This window comes from Epargyreus clarus, unplaced genomic scaffold (assembly GCF_041222505.1).
Source record: "Epargyreus clarus isolate Ecla_fem2 unplaced genomic scaffold, WU_Ecla_fem_2.2 ptg000008l, whole genome shotgun sequence".
In the NCBI taxonomy this organism is placed as follows: domain Eukaryota; kingdom Metazoa; phylum Arthropoda; class Insecta; order Lepidoptera; family Hesperiidae; genus Epargyreus; species Epargyreus clarus.
Window position 1 is genome coordinate 10,800,343 of NW_027332216.1, and position 12,853 is coordinate 10,813,195.

The 12,853-nt window shown below is 34.1% G+C and overlaps 1 protein-coding gene across 1 annotated transcript in view; it reads right to left on the reverse strand.

Annotated features, from left to right (window-relative positions):
* The window catches only part of LOC140744420 (cell adhesion molecule Dscam2), a 77,435-nt gene that overhangs the window by 31,015 nt on the left and 33,567 nt on the right, over positions 1-12,853 (reverse strand). The window contains exons 5-18 of the mRNA XM_073076000.1: positions 10,722-10,850; positions 10,257-10,362; positions 9,594-9,795; positions 8,624-8,843; positions 8,141-8,288; positions 7,358-7,524; positions 7,027-7,117; positions 6,534-6,712; positions 5,905-6,050; positions 5,470-5,605; positions 5,274-5,393; positions 4,081-4,266; positions 3,282-3,426; positions 722-879 (exon numbers count right to left, since the gene is read on the reverse strand). Of these exons, the coding sequence (XP_072932101.1) occupies positions 722-879; positions 3,282-3,426; positions 4,081-4,266; positions 5,274-5,393; positions 5,470-5,605; positions 5,905-6,050; positions 6,534-6,712; positions 7,027-7,117; positions 7,358-7,524; positions 8,141-8,288; positions 8,624-8,843; positions 9,594-9,795; positions 10,257-10,362; positions 10,722-10,850 (2,133 nt within the window). The remainder of the gene's footprint in view (positions 1-721; positions 880-3,281; positions 3,427-4,080; positions 4,267-5,273; positions 5,394-5,469; positions 5,606-5,904; positions 6,051-6,533; positions 6,713-7,026; positions 7,118-7,357; positions 7,525-8,140; positions 8,289-8,623; positions 8,844-9,593; positions 9,796-10,256; positions 10,363-10,721; positions 10,851-12,853) is intronic.

Genomic DNA, 12,853 nt, shown 5'->3' on the forward strand with positions numbered 1-12,853 from the left:
GCATATGTTACTTCTTACGTCAATATTACATTATTAAACGGATGGTAAAGCATTAATTGTAATCAATGAGGACATTGTTTTCAAAAATCTTAATCAGATTTATTTATATTTTATATTGTAATTTGTTATATTTAGGCATAAACCCTGAATGTAATTTTACATTAAATTTGCATTTAATAGTAAAAATATTATAAATATCGTCCTATTAACTACTAATTAAGTGCAACTGACAGCCTGGCTCGATACCAACGCGATTTCTGCTCGTACTTTTGACTGCTACCCAAAAACAACCTCAACTTAACCCTTCACGAATTATTAGCTCTATTTAAAACAAATTACAAATATTACGATGGCGTCTTAATAACATGACAACATCAAAACAAACAATGATGAAGTGATTACACAACGTCAAGATGTAACATAACATAACATAAAATTAGTAGACATTGGACATTACGTTAAACAATTAAGTAACATATAACGTCGTTATGTTACATAACGTCACATTAGTAAACATTAAGTTAAACAATTAAGTAACATACAACGTCACATTAGTAAACCTTAGACATTATGTTAACCAAATAAAATACAACATAACTATGTAACATAATGTCACATTAGTAAACATTAGACATTACATTAAACAATTAAGTAACATATAACGTCACTATGTAACAATGTCACATTAGTAAACATTACATGTAACGTTAGATTAGCTTACCTTTGACAAAGAGGCGGAATATCAATTCGTCACTGCCGTACAGGTTCCGTGCGAGGCAGCGGTAGTCGCCCGCGTGCTCGGGCCCCGCGTGCGTTATCGTTATTTCCGACGTCATCGCCCCGTTTCCGATATCTCTCATTTCCACACCACCTGAACCACTACAGAGCAAATATAGAGTACTTAATACCTTATATTTAATTAAAATGATCAATATTTAACTGGAAGTATACAGGGTGAATTTTTAAAACGGGCCTTCAGGGCCAAATCCGAAACTATAAGGATTAGCGAAAAATGCTGAAAGGAGTTACGAGGCCGATTTTGATAAAAACTAAAACTGCATCATTAGTTTTTTAAAATAACTTTTTCCCTAGCCGGGAATCGAACGAGTTCATTTTGAAAAAAAAATACACCCTCTATATTATTCCACTATCTGATAGTGTTGCTTATAAGGATCAAAATCTGGGAAGTAATGATAAATGACAAACTAAAGGAAAAGCCTCAATTTTAAGAAAATACATATTTTTTTATATTAATTTGGCAGTTAAGTTCCCGCCATCCATCAATTTAAACATTTCGCGTATTAACATTTTTTTGGCTCAATGTTTCAAATCATTCGAAATGGTTTTGTTCTTCAAGAATTTATATTTTTATGTCCGACTTAGTTAAGGTTACTTTTAAGACCATTATAATAGATTTAACTTGCTATGGGCGGAGTTTCGTTTAATACAGATGTAAAATTGACAATTTGCGAGAATGTCTTTTTCGAGTCAAATCCGAGTGATAACTAAACAAAGAGATATAGAAAATCATATTTACTGTTGAAACGTAGTTATAAACAACAGACAATAACAATTTACTATTTAATCACTTTAAAAATAAATCCTAAAAACGGCGGTAATTAACTTGCCAAACTATTACTTTCTCATACTAAGCCGTATGTCACGGTTATAACATCGAATAATTAGTTGATTAACCAACAAATTCTTCAATGGTATGACTTACATATATTTCTAAAGAAATACACATAAATCATTTGTTATGTATAATCCTTAAGGATTAGTATGGCAATGTATGGAAAAATATGTATTTTCTTCAAAATTTTCCTTTTCCTTTAATTTGTCACATAACATTACTTCCCAGAATTTGATCCTTATAAGCGACACTATCAGATGGTGGAATAATATAGAGGGTGTAATTTTTCTAAAAATTAACTCGTTCGATTCCCGGCTAGGGAAAAAGATATTTTAAAAAATTAATGATGCAGTTTTAGTTTTTATCAAAATCGGCCTCGTAACTCCTTTCAGCATTTTTCGCTAATCCTTATAGTTTCGGATTTGGCCCTGAAGGCCCGTTTTAAAAATTCACCCTGTATATTCAGTTTGATTCATCAACCCATTAATGTCCTACTGCTTGGCACGACTGTTTCTTTATTTTACGATGTTATGTGCTTATTAGAAATTAGTTTATTATAGTATGTTTTAATTAACAGTACAGGGGAACATCTTAAATAATGTGCCTGAAAAACTAAAAAAAAGTACTTAATAGTTTGTGAAGTAACTGCCAATCACAATAAATTGCCAGCGAGTTAAACTACGGCCTATACCCTTCTGAGAAGAGACTCGTGTCTAGCAGTGGAACAATAATGGATTTAAAAGTCCACTAGGAAACGATCGGATAACAAGGGAATCAACTTAATTATAGCATTTCCATTCAGTTAATATGACCCAAATAGCGTTGATAATCCGTCAGAGTATCAAGCAAAGGAAAATTAAAAATAGCTACAAAATGCTCAACACACGGTGCAAAATCCGTGAAATATTTCTATTTGGGTAGCGACGTGGAAAAAATCCCGAAGGTATATAAAACAGTTTCATCAGATTACTAACGAAATAGGTCATTGCAGCGCTCGACAGCGACACGTTAAGCGCGTTAAGTTTAAACGAACGTTGGATTTACAGCGAATGCAGCGGTGACCATTCGACGTTGTGACGTAATAGGCACGATCGAGATTCGCCGTCAAAAGAGATGCATGTAGCGGAGTTTTTGCATATTTACGATTTCAGCACTTTCGTTATTACACCGAAAGGCGACTTCTTATTTTGGAAGCTTTGATCTTGACAGGTCACAGATAAGCACAGGTTATCATTGCAAATACATGTATACCTACTCCCATTCACCACATAAAATTATTTAAACTTAAAGGAACGGCAAAAGGAGATTCGCTATCCAAAGGCAGATAGGTATACAACAAAGTGTTGAAGTAACACTTTAATTATAAACTTAAAAGTTCTAAAACCACTCATCTTTATAACATTGGTATACTACATTTCTACGTTTTGACAATAAATCCCCCAATTTGTGTGAGCGCTAACGCGCTGTGGAGCCTCTGATGAGTCAGCGCGTCTCGCCGCAGTCGCCGCGGGTTAGCTCGGGAGGCTCTGTGTGATACACATCTACACTAGTGGGTTAGGGGATTTTTTATAAGATAGGAGTAGGAGACGAGCATATAGGCCACCTGATGGTAAGTGGTTACTGCCACCCACAGCAATGTGCAACTTACTGCAAGGCCAGCGGCCTGGAGTCGTGCGTCCAGTGCACATGTATCTCCGGCTCGCCGCGCACGGTGCACGTTAGACGGGCTGTGGAGCCGCGAACGACCCAACGCGCCTCCCCACCGCCGCCGCCGCGGGTTAGCTTAGGAGGCTCTGTGTAACACACTCTCGATTCAAATATCATGTACCTATTTGAATTTTACATGGTTTATTTAAGAAGTATCTACAAAATTATTTGGGAAGTTTTTTAATTTTCATTTCAGTTTTCTTTGTTATTACTTATACACTATTGTATACATTTATAAAGTAAAAAAATCAATTTTGTTAACTAATAGGAATTCTTATTAACATTAAATCAAAATGTAAAACTCTCTCCATATGTGCAGGTTAATATTTTAAAACTACTTTACCAATTATGAAAGAAAAGTGATATTAAAAGAATCAACACATGATTACATACTCGTAAGCTATAATATTTATTTGAGATGATTTTGTTGAACGCGATTGTAGGTCCGTGTATTATAAAAACTTGATGTTCAATTAAAATTTTATCTGTGATAATATTTACTACCCATGAAGAATATTACAACGACACCGCTATCTAGACATTTCATTAGTTTCTCTCTTAAATTCTCTTAAAATTAGATTAACGATTACCTAGCTAAAATGAGTTACTTTATATTAAATAACTTTTTACTTAATTAAAAAGGACACTGATTATGAACAAAATCAAATTAAAACTGTATACTACACAATAGATGTGCAACAATTATGCAATAAACCATAACCAAAATTTCACTTACTTACCTCTTACATCAAGAAAAAATGAGTGATGTAAGAAAGCATGCTGCGCCCTTGCGGTGCACCTGTACCAGCCCTCGTGCTCCGGAGTGGCAGCGCGCAGCCAAACTGTACCATCCGACAGTATCGACCCTTCGGTAGCATCGGGCGATTCTGACTGACCCCACAGAATATGTCGCCAGTTCTCTCCCTCTACATTAATGGGAACACATAACATACATTCAATTATACCGAAAAAAGAAAGCACTAAATCATATACATGTATATTTAGTCAATTTATAGACGCAATCTAACAAGAACGATTCTTATTTAGCATCAGGCGATAGCGCCTGGCTACAAGGAATATGTCCTCTAATAAATTATCAATTGAGGTGTAAACATTAGTAAAAAAGTAATAGTTACACCAGAACAGGCCTCGGCCAAACTGTGCCGTCTATCGTCTAGCTATCTGGCAAAGAACAATTATTTGATACCATCGGGCGATTCTAACTGATCCCATAAATATGTTGTCATATTTGTCTCATACACATTCAACATTATTACTGTTATCTCTTTTATTAACCCTTTTGTCTGTGACTATACTTAATGTTAAGATAGACAGGCCATCTGATAAAAAGAATTTGCAAAACGCCGAAGTCACCGATGAATCACCGGCTTTGAAGCAGAGCTCTCTTTGCACCTTTTTAAAACGATCCGTGTGAATGCACTCCAGGAATATCTCAGGAGAAATTTCTGCATATTATTATTTTTCATAGCTTTTGTTACGCATTATGAATTTGTACATATTCACGACATAAATCAATTTTACACCGTACGTAAACATTAAGCAAGATATAATTTCTGCGACGTGTATTTAATTAGGTACTTAATTTAAATACTTTTGCATTCTCTCTTGAGTTCCTCATAATTTGGCTCATATTTCATTCATAAAAGAAGGAAGTTTTTACGAAGTTTGACGACTTTGATAGAACTTCAATTTCGTGAGAAGTTCGAACAAATTGCTAATTTTGGGATACAATACCGATAATTATTTATAAAACTCTACAAACATTGAATCTTTAAGATCAATCGGCAAAAGGACGAATTCGAAAAATCATTGCAATACATACAAATTGACGATGACATTTAATCAACATATGCTGATAAATTTAGTAGACAATATTATCAATCTCAATAAAACAGTGCACTCAAAACATTACCTGACGAGAATTCCCAAGATATCCTCGGTAAGGGTTGTCCCTTAGCGGAGCACGGCAACAACACAGCAGCTCCGGCCGATACCGAAGTGTTCTGAGCCCGCCACACCCATGTCGGAGGCTCTAAGTGAAAACACTGCTATATTTATTATGCCATGAACTTTATTAAAACTTGCTCCTGCTTCAAGTCAATCCTTACCTTTAACAGTCAATGAAGAGCTATGGCTGACAGTTCCAAAATCATTCGTCGCCCGACAAGAATACTCTCCTGTATGAACCGAACTGAGATCCTGTATAATCAGAATTGTGAAAAAATCCATGTTCTTCTGTTCTACCTGCGAACAATAGTCTTAATGTACATAAAGATAAAGGTAGTCTAGCATTTTTAGCAGGACTTCTATTTTGTCTTTATATACAAATTTAGCTGGTATTTGGATTTAGAAGAAATTATGATCTCAGTATTCGCCTACATCTTGAGCTACCAAATCCTTAGGGGCTGTTATTTATCTGCGATCAATTTCGGATAGCACATTTCGGATAACATCGTTTTAAGCACTGGGCTAGGAACATCAATAAAGCAGTGAATGAGATCAAATGAGAAAATAGTAAAGAAACTAACGAGAACTAAATTTACCTTTAATACAGATGGAATCGGCAAGTTATCTTTATGCCACGAGAACTGTATTGGCTTGTCTCCAGAAACTAAACTGCACGTCGCCTGCGTACTTCCGCCAACTTCTAATTCTTCGGGAAATTGGAATGGCGCAATTTTCGGCGGTTCTGTTAACGAGAAGTTAAAATTGACTCAATTGTGATTGATCCAATCGGAAAAGTTTGTGGGCGTTTATACAAGAGACGACAGCAGAATAACAATGAGGAAATTATAGGCACCTGTATAAATACGAGAAATCTCGTAAATGAGATTTACTGTCTGTTTTTTGATTTTGCGTCAAGGTTACTCTTACAAAGTTTTGTATCAAAATACTTTCTCATGATAAAATTAAGTCTAAAATGTGATGCTTGAATAAAAAATACGTACGAGGTAGATCCACAATAAATAGAACTCGTTGTATCATACTAAAACACACAATATAGCTGCAAATCCACTCTGAATTTTTCTATAAGAAAAATAAGTAAGGTAACCGTTGTAAAACACCATTCGTCATTTGTGATCAACAAGAGATCAGTTTCTTCTTTTTTCTTTTTTAAAATTATTCATAAAACAGCAATATATCCTTAAGGCATGTTTAATCTTCAACTTACTATGAACCTCGAGGCGTACAGTTCGCCGAGCGATCTCCCCGCTCTCGGCGCGAACTTCGCAAGTGTAGCTGCCAGCAGTTGAACTCCGAACCGAAGTCAGTCTTAAAACTCCTCTCTCATCGCTAGACTCTAGCGGCACTTCAACCACAGAGCCGTCCTCCCGTCGCCATATTACTTCTCTAAAATGGTTGCAAATAATAAATTTGTTTATACATACTAAAATGATGCTCCGATTATGGCTATGGCTACAAATTCTTTACATACGATACTGTAGGATACCGGTTTCTTTGCACATCTAGATCTTACTCCACCTTATGATTCCAATACAAATTAATCATCTCTTTATAAGCAACTTAAATCAACTTCTCCAACTATGTTTCGAAAATTGTTGTTCTGCAATTATGGCCTTTTTTCTCCATTAATATAGTAAGTGAAAAGTTTTATAGAAATTGGAAGCTAACGTGAAATGAAATGATGGAAGGAAATAACTTACTTTATAGGATATCCAGAATAAGGGCAGTAGAGTGTTACATCAGTGTCAGTCTTCACATGAATAGGTGGTAGGTATCTAATATTTGGTGGACCTAGAAAGTAAATTAGCATTGATTTTTTTGAGCATACTTTTTATTCGAAAAAATGAAAATAAATAATTTTGGATAACCTGGGCAATAAACGTTTAAAAATTATTCCTTGAAATTCTTAAGTTTTATTTAATTATGATAAGTGTGATATAATTGTTAACTTTCTTAATAAAGCTACCAAATTCGGAAACTGTAGTAAAATTAAGTAGATGTATAAGCAGCTTTAAATTTTTAATGAGTTACCAAAAACATTAAGACGGGAGTGATGAGCGTGTGATCCTCCAGTGTTGGTTGCATTGCATCCATATCTGCCTCCTTCGTCAGCAGTTCTAATTGTAACGCTTAGCGTTGAAACTATCGTGCCTTCATCAGCACCAGGCAACGTTTCCGCTCTTGTATTTACACTATACCTGTAAAGGATAGTCTAAAGAAGATCATATAAAAAGATAGTAGCTACGAGGAACTTGATTTAAAAGTTTTTAAAAGAAGACAATCAAATTGTAACTTAATTCCTTCACAAAAGCTCATCTTTTACTAAGATTGAAATTATAATCTTGATGAAATACTTTCAAGTACCGTTAGATAGTACTCGTAGTTAAAGTGTAGTTACTAAGACTTGTATAGTTTTTTAAAATATATAGCAGCATTTTAGCGGCAAATCTGTCAATATACAACGAAACCACGCAAGGGATATTTTCCTTTGACCAGAACGTCTACGAAAACGATTCCATCATATCTGTTCCACAGATGTTTAATATCAGCATACAACGGTTGTGAGCATTGGACTTATTGAAGAAATTGCCCGGATAAGACCCGCACTCTTGGAGCCTTTATGCCCAGCTATTCTACGTTACCACAGCATAGAATGATTACTTTCATTAATTTATACTATGACATAATAGTGTAACTTTATATAATAACATTGCAATCGATATGTAATGAGTACGCTACCACAACCAATACAATAAAGTTTTAAAATAAATCTCAAGATACAGCAATTCCGCTTTTACTATCGTATTTTCTTACTTGTCTGGTGCTGATGGTAACGGTCTGTCATCTAATGTCCATATGATACGAGGTGGAGGTACTCCAGTTGCTGCACATCTCAAAGCAATGCTCTGGCCGATCCTTGTTGTGGCTTCACTAAAAGTCGATACGAGTCTTGGAGGTCTATCTAAAACCCAGTATAATAGTTGATATCAACTACCATGAATATTTCGTAAGAATAAATAAAATTTCCCAATGTTGTCATTATGTTAATCAAATTCCACCATGCTGACTCGATGTAGACTAAATAATATTTTAATCATAAAATATTAATTCAATTATGACAGCTAACGCTAGGACAATAAAGCAATGTCACTACTTTAAGGTTAAAATCCAAATGTAACCGTCTAGTGATAAAGCAAAAAAATTACTATGTTGGGACGGATTGAAATTCCTAAACACTTAAAAATGAAATCCTTGTAGATTAGACAGTGTTAAATAAAAAAATGAAAGGCTTATTACCAGCAATAAGTAGTTCAGCTCCGGCAACTGCAGAGTCAGAGTGGTCATATGCCGTGCATTGATAAAGGCCAATATGATGTGGTCGAACGGGACCCAGTGCCAAACGATTTTGTGGAGAATGTAGCGGCCGTCCCTCATGCTGCCAGCTAAGGGTGACCCCTCCCCCTCGACCCCCATGTACTGAGCAATTGAAGTGACTGGATCCACCAGTACCGAGCATCTAGGCGAAGAAAAACACCAACTTGAAGAGATTTTGTCTCAATCTCATCATCTATTAACTCGAGAAAGTTTGATGTAACTTAAAAACTAATAAAAGACTTATCTCATTAAAAGTTAATATTAGTACATTAACCTTATTAAGCTTTTGTTGGAAATATACTTTGTAGTGAACATAAAATTTAAAGACTGCCTCAATATGGATGGCGCTTAAATCTTAGAATTATCTGAAAAATATTTTAATAATCGGCCATTAAAATACTCAGATAAGTTTGTAGTACCAAAGGTCAGTTGGTTGTATACTAAAGATGCTTTTGTGTAAAGAATTTACAATCGACTTGATCATTATCGTCCATGGAAATCTTTATTGATCAGTTTGGGATTGTAGTACTTACTACTAAAGATTTTTATATACAACCTTGGCACTAAGATAAAAAAAACTCATATACGTATCTGTGCCTTACCACATCATAATACTATCTTGTTACTAGATAAAATTGCCATTACAGCAAACCATATTAAATTGCCCATAAAATTGTAACAAATTTCCGCATTTCGACAAGAGATGGCACTATTAGTATTTCTGAAACACGCTATCAATGTTTTGCTCAAGATATTTGATTTTAAGATGCTCTTAAAGTGAGATTAACAGAGCACAGCTGCTAACATAATCACTTGGCCTGGAAAGAGATATTTTTTGCCAAAAACACAAAAAAGGTAATACAATAATCCAGAAATATTAAGCAATACTCACCAAAGGGTTAGGAGTAACGGAGACAGTGAGCGGTTCGTACACGACTAGCCTAGTGAGCGTCCGCGGGGAGGTATCGGAGCCGGGCGAGCAGGCGTAGCGGCCGGCGTGGTGGGGCCGCGCGCCGGGCAGCAGCAGCGTGCCGGCGCGCACCACGCCCTCCCCCGCGCTCACCCACACGCCGCTCACTTCCTGTCGCTGCCAACTGACCATTTATTCCTTCTATAGCCACTATGCTATTCTTATTTGTTTAATCTTTACTAAAGACTATAACACAACACAAACACAACGCTAAATTCGTAAAAGTTATTTTCGAATTTTACGATAGTCATACTAATAACCAATAATTAACAAAGCGTTATATGATTTAGGTATTTACGTAGTTTATTATAATTTACTTCTTTCTCATATTAAACCAGAGAAATTATTATGGCCTAAATAATGAATTTTGATTTCTGTGTGTATGTGTGTGAAGGTATTTGTGTGACTATGATACACGCTTATAATTTTACTTCAAAGATAAAATTTCTATTTTAATCGTAATTATGTTTTTATATACATGACAAACAATGTATTTTTAAAGATTTTTGTGACTGGTGCTTTTGATGAATATAATTAAAAACTAACTATAAAAGTGCCGTCTTATAAAAAGTTAAAAATACTCACGTTATGGTATGTCCATTGATATGTCGTAATATGCACGGTATGATCACAGTATCGCCAAGTCGAGCTTCGATGGAATTTAATTCTATCGCCTCCAACCAGCTACTATCTATTTTGGAAAATGGATGGTCATTTGCTACACATAGTTATAACAAATATTTTAACATTTCAATATTAACAAAATCCAATAATAAATAGTTACGCAAATATATGTTTTATTAACGTCTTTTAAAATAGACGTATAGTAAGTGAAATACAAAATTTCTACTTGCTTGCCGTTCGTTCTCTACATACACCTAATCTCTACATATACTCTTCATTAAAACTAAGTATACATATTATATTAAGTCCGCAAAACGTGAAAACTGAAAATCAAAGTGAGTTAATTTCAAGAAAGTATGTTGTAAACTATAATATCTATAGACATACAAATTCAAAATGAAGTACCAAAATAGTTGTGATACTAACCATCTGTTGTAAGCTTTAACACCGGGCTAGGAGAGTCTAGAGCCACACATGAGTAGTCAGCCTGTATATCTGCTTGCGTCAGATCCGTGCCCAGTAATAATCCGTGGGCCCCGGACACCCACCGTGAATCTAGAAGTGATCGGCTCGCTTTATGTTCTTGTTTATTACAAGATAAGGGGAGGGTTAATAGCACATTAACATTACGATAAAAGCTTTAGCCATGAATCCTTGATAATGGTAATAATATTCATCACTTAGTAAACACCGGTAATGTTGAAGTATTAAAGGAATCGATACCTATTTTTATCTAACACTGTAATGTAAGAACATGAAATATAGTTCGAATGTCGAAGAATAAAGATTGTGTAAGAGATCTTATTATTTATCTATTTACGCAAAATAATAAAAAACAAATACGCCAGCTGTAAGTAAACATCAAACATTATAAGTAAATGTAACTTGAAATATAAGATACTGAAGACAATCTAAATATTATTATTGATGTGAAACATCTATAGCCGCACGTAAAAAAGATTTCTGGCGTGGCGACGATTACCTTTAACTACATAGACAAATGTTCTATAAGGGACAGAGCTATTAGAACAATGTGATAAAAAAAGACAACTAGTGTTTGACCTTGCGTTTCAAGTGTACGCAAACGTAAATATTGACCATGGAATATAGTGACCAATGATTACTTCAGTCAAAACGGGACATCGATTTTTTTATGTCAAATACTTTTTACTTGAAAAAATATAGTTAGAAATAATAAAAAACACGCTTTTATGATAAAATTAACTAAAAAGTAGAAAATAATTTTCAATCTAGGAATCATTTAAGGAAAAGTAAATAGTATAATTGTGCAAAAAATGTGGGGCGCTTTATGAAAACTGATAAATGGAGCACCCCATGTTTTTTTCACAATTATAATATTTACTGTTACTTAATTGACAATGGCAACGGTTCATTTCGGAGACAACGGCACGAAGCATCGAAAAAAGGGACTGTCCCGTTAAAAACGGGACGTATGGACGTATATTTCTCATTGATACTCATGCTTGTCAAAGACAATGAAATAATGGAACAGAAGGTAAAAAATGTCCAGAACTGTCGATAATAGTTTTAGTACATCGTTTACGTAGAAATGTTATAGTACAGTTTAACTAAATAAATTATTATTATATAAATATATAATTTGATGAAAGAATGTACAGATGTATCGACTGGTTTAAAATATACGATTTAAAAATTGTTTATATTTATTATCGTATATTAGTAAAGATTACTCACTCCTAACAAGAAAATGTACCCAGTTTTGAGAATTGAAATAGTTGCGTAAAAAAGTTTTGCCACGTCTCCGTGCTAAAATGTCCCTAAAATATTTGAAATAATTATTTATCTATTATGTAAATTACGCAGTATTAGTTATTTATTTGTAAATTTTCTCTAAAAATGTTTTTATTTGTCAAGAATTCAAAAAAAACTTACTAATAAGCCGTTTGTGGCTTCATTCAATTTCAAGGCGGCGAAGTATCTTTACTAATTTATGTTTATTATTTTCAGTTTTATTTTACACACGACCATTAATTGCAAAGTTGTGTACATTTTATAAATGTACTAGCTGACCCAGCAAACATTGTGTTGCCATATAAATAAAAAAAATGTTAAGGGTGAACAACCCTTATCACTTAAGAGATATGAAAAATAGATAGATAGTAGCCAATTCTCAGACTTACTGAATATGCATATAAATTTTGATGAAAATCAGTAAGAGCGTTTCGCAGGAGTACAGTAACTAACATCGTGACATGCGAATTTTATATAATCTTACCGTGGTCTTTTTGAGGATTAATTTCTGGCTATACAAAGATTGATTATTAAATTATGTTTAGGTTAATTTATTCAATTAAAGAAATTTTAAAATACCGTATACTATCCTATATAAATTTTATGGTAATATTTTTTATTATTTACCACAGATATCGAAGAAAATTTAGAGATTAGGATACAGAATTTCCCATATATCGATTTTATTTTATTAAAATAAACTATAAAAAGTTATATTTTGACTAAAACACACTAATATAAAAATTAAGCAGTGGGATCTTAAACTATAACATACACGTATGAAC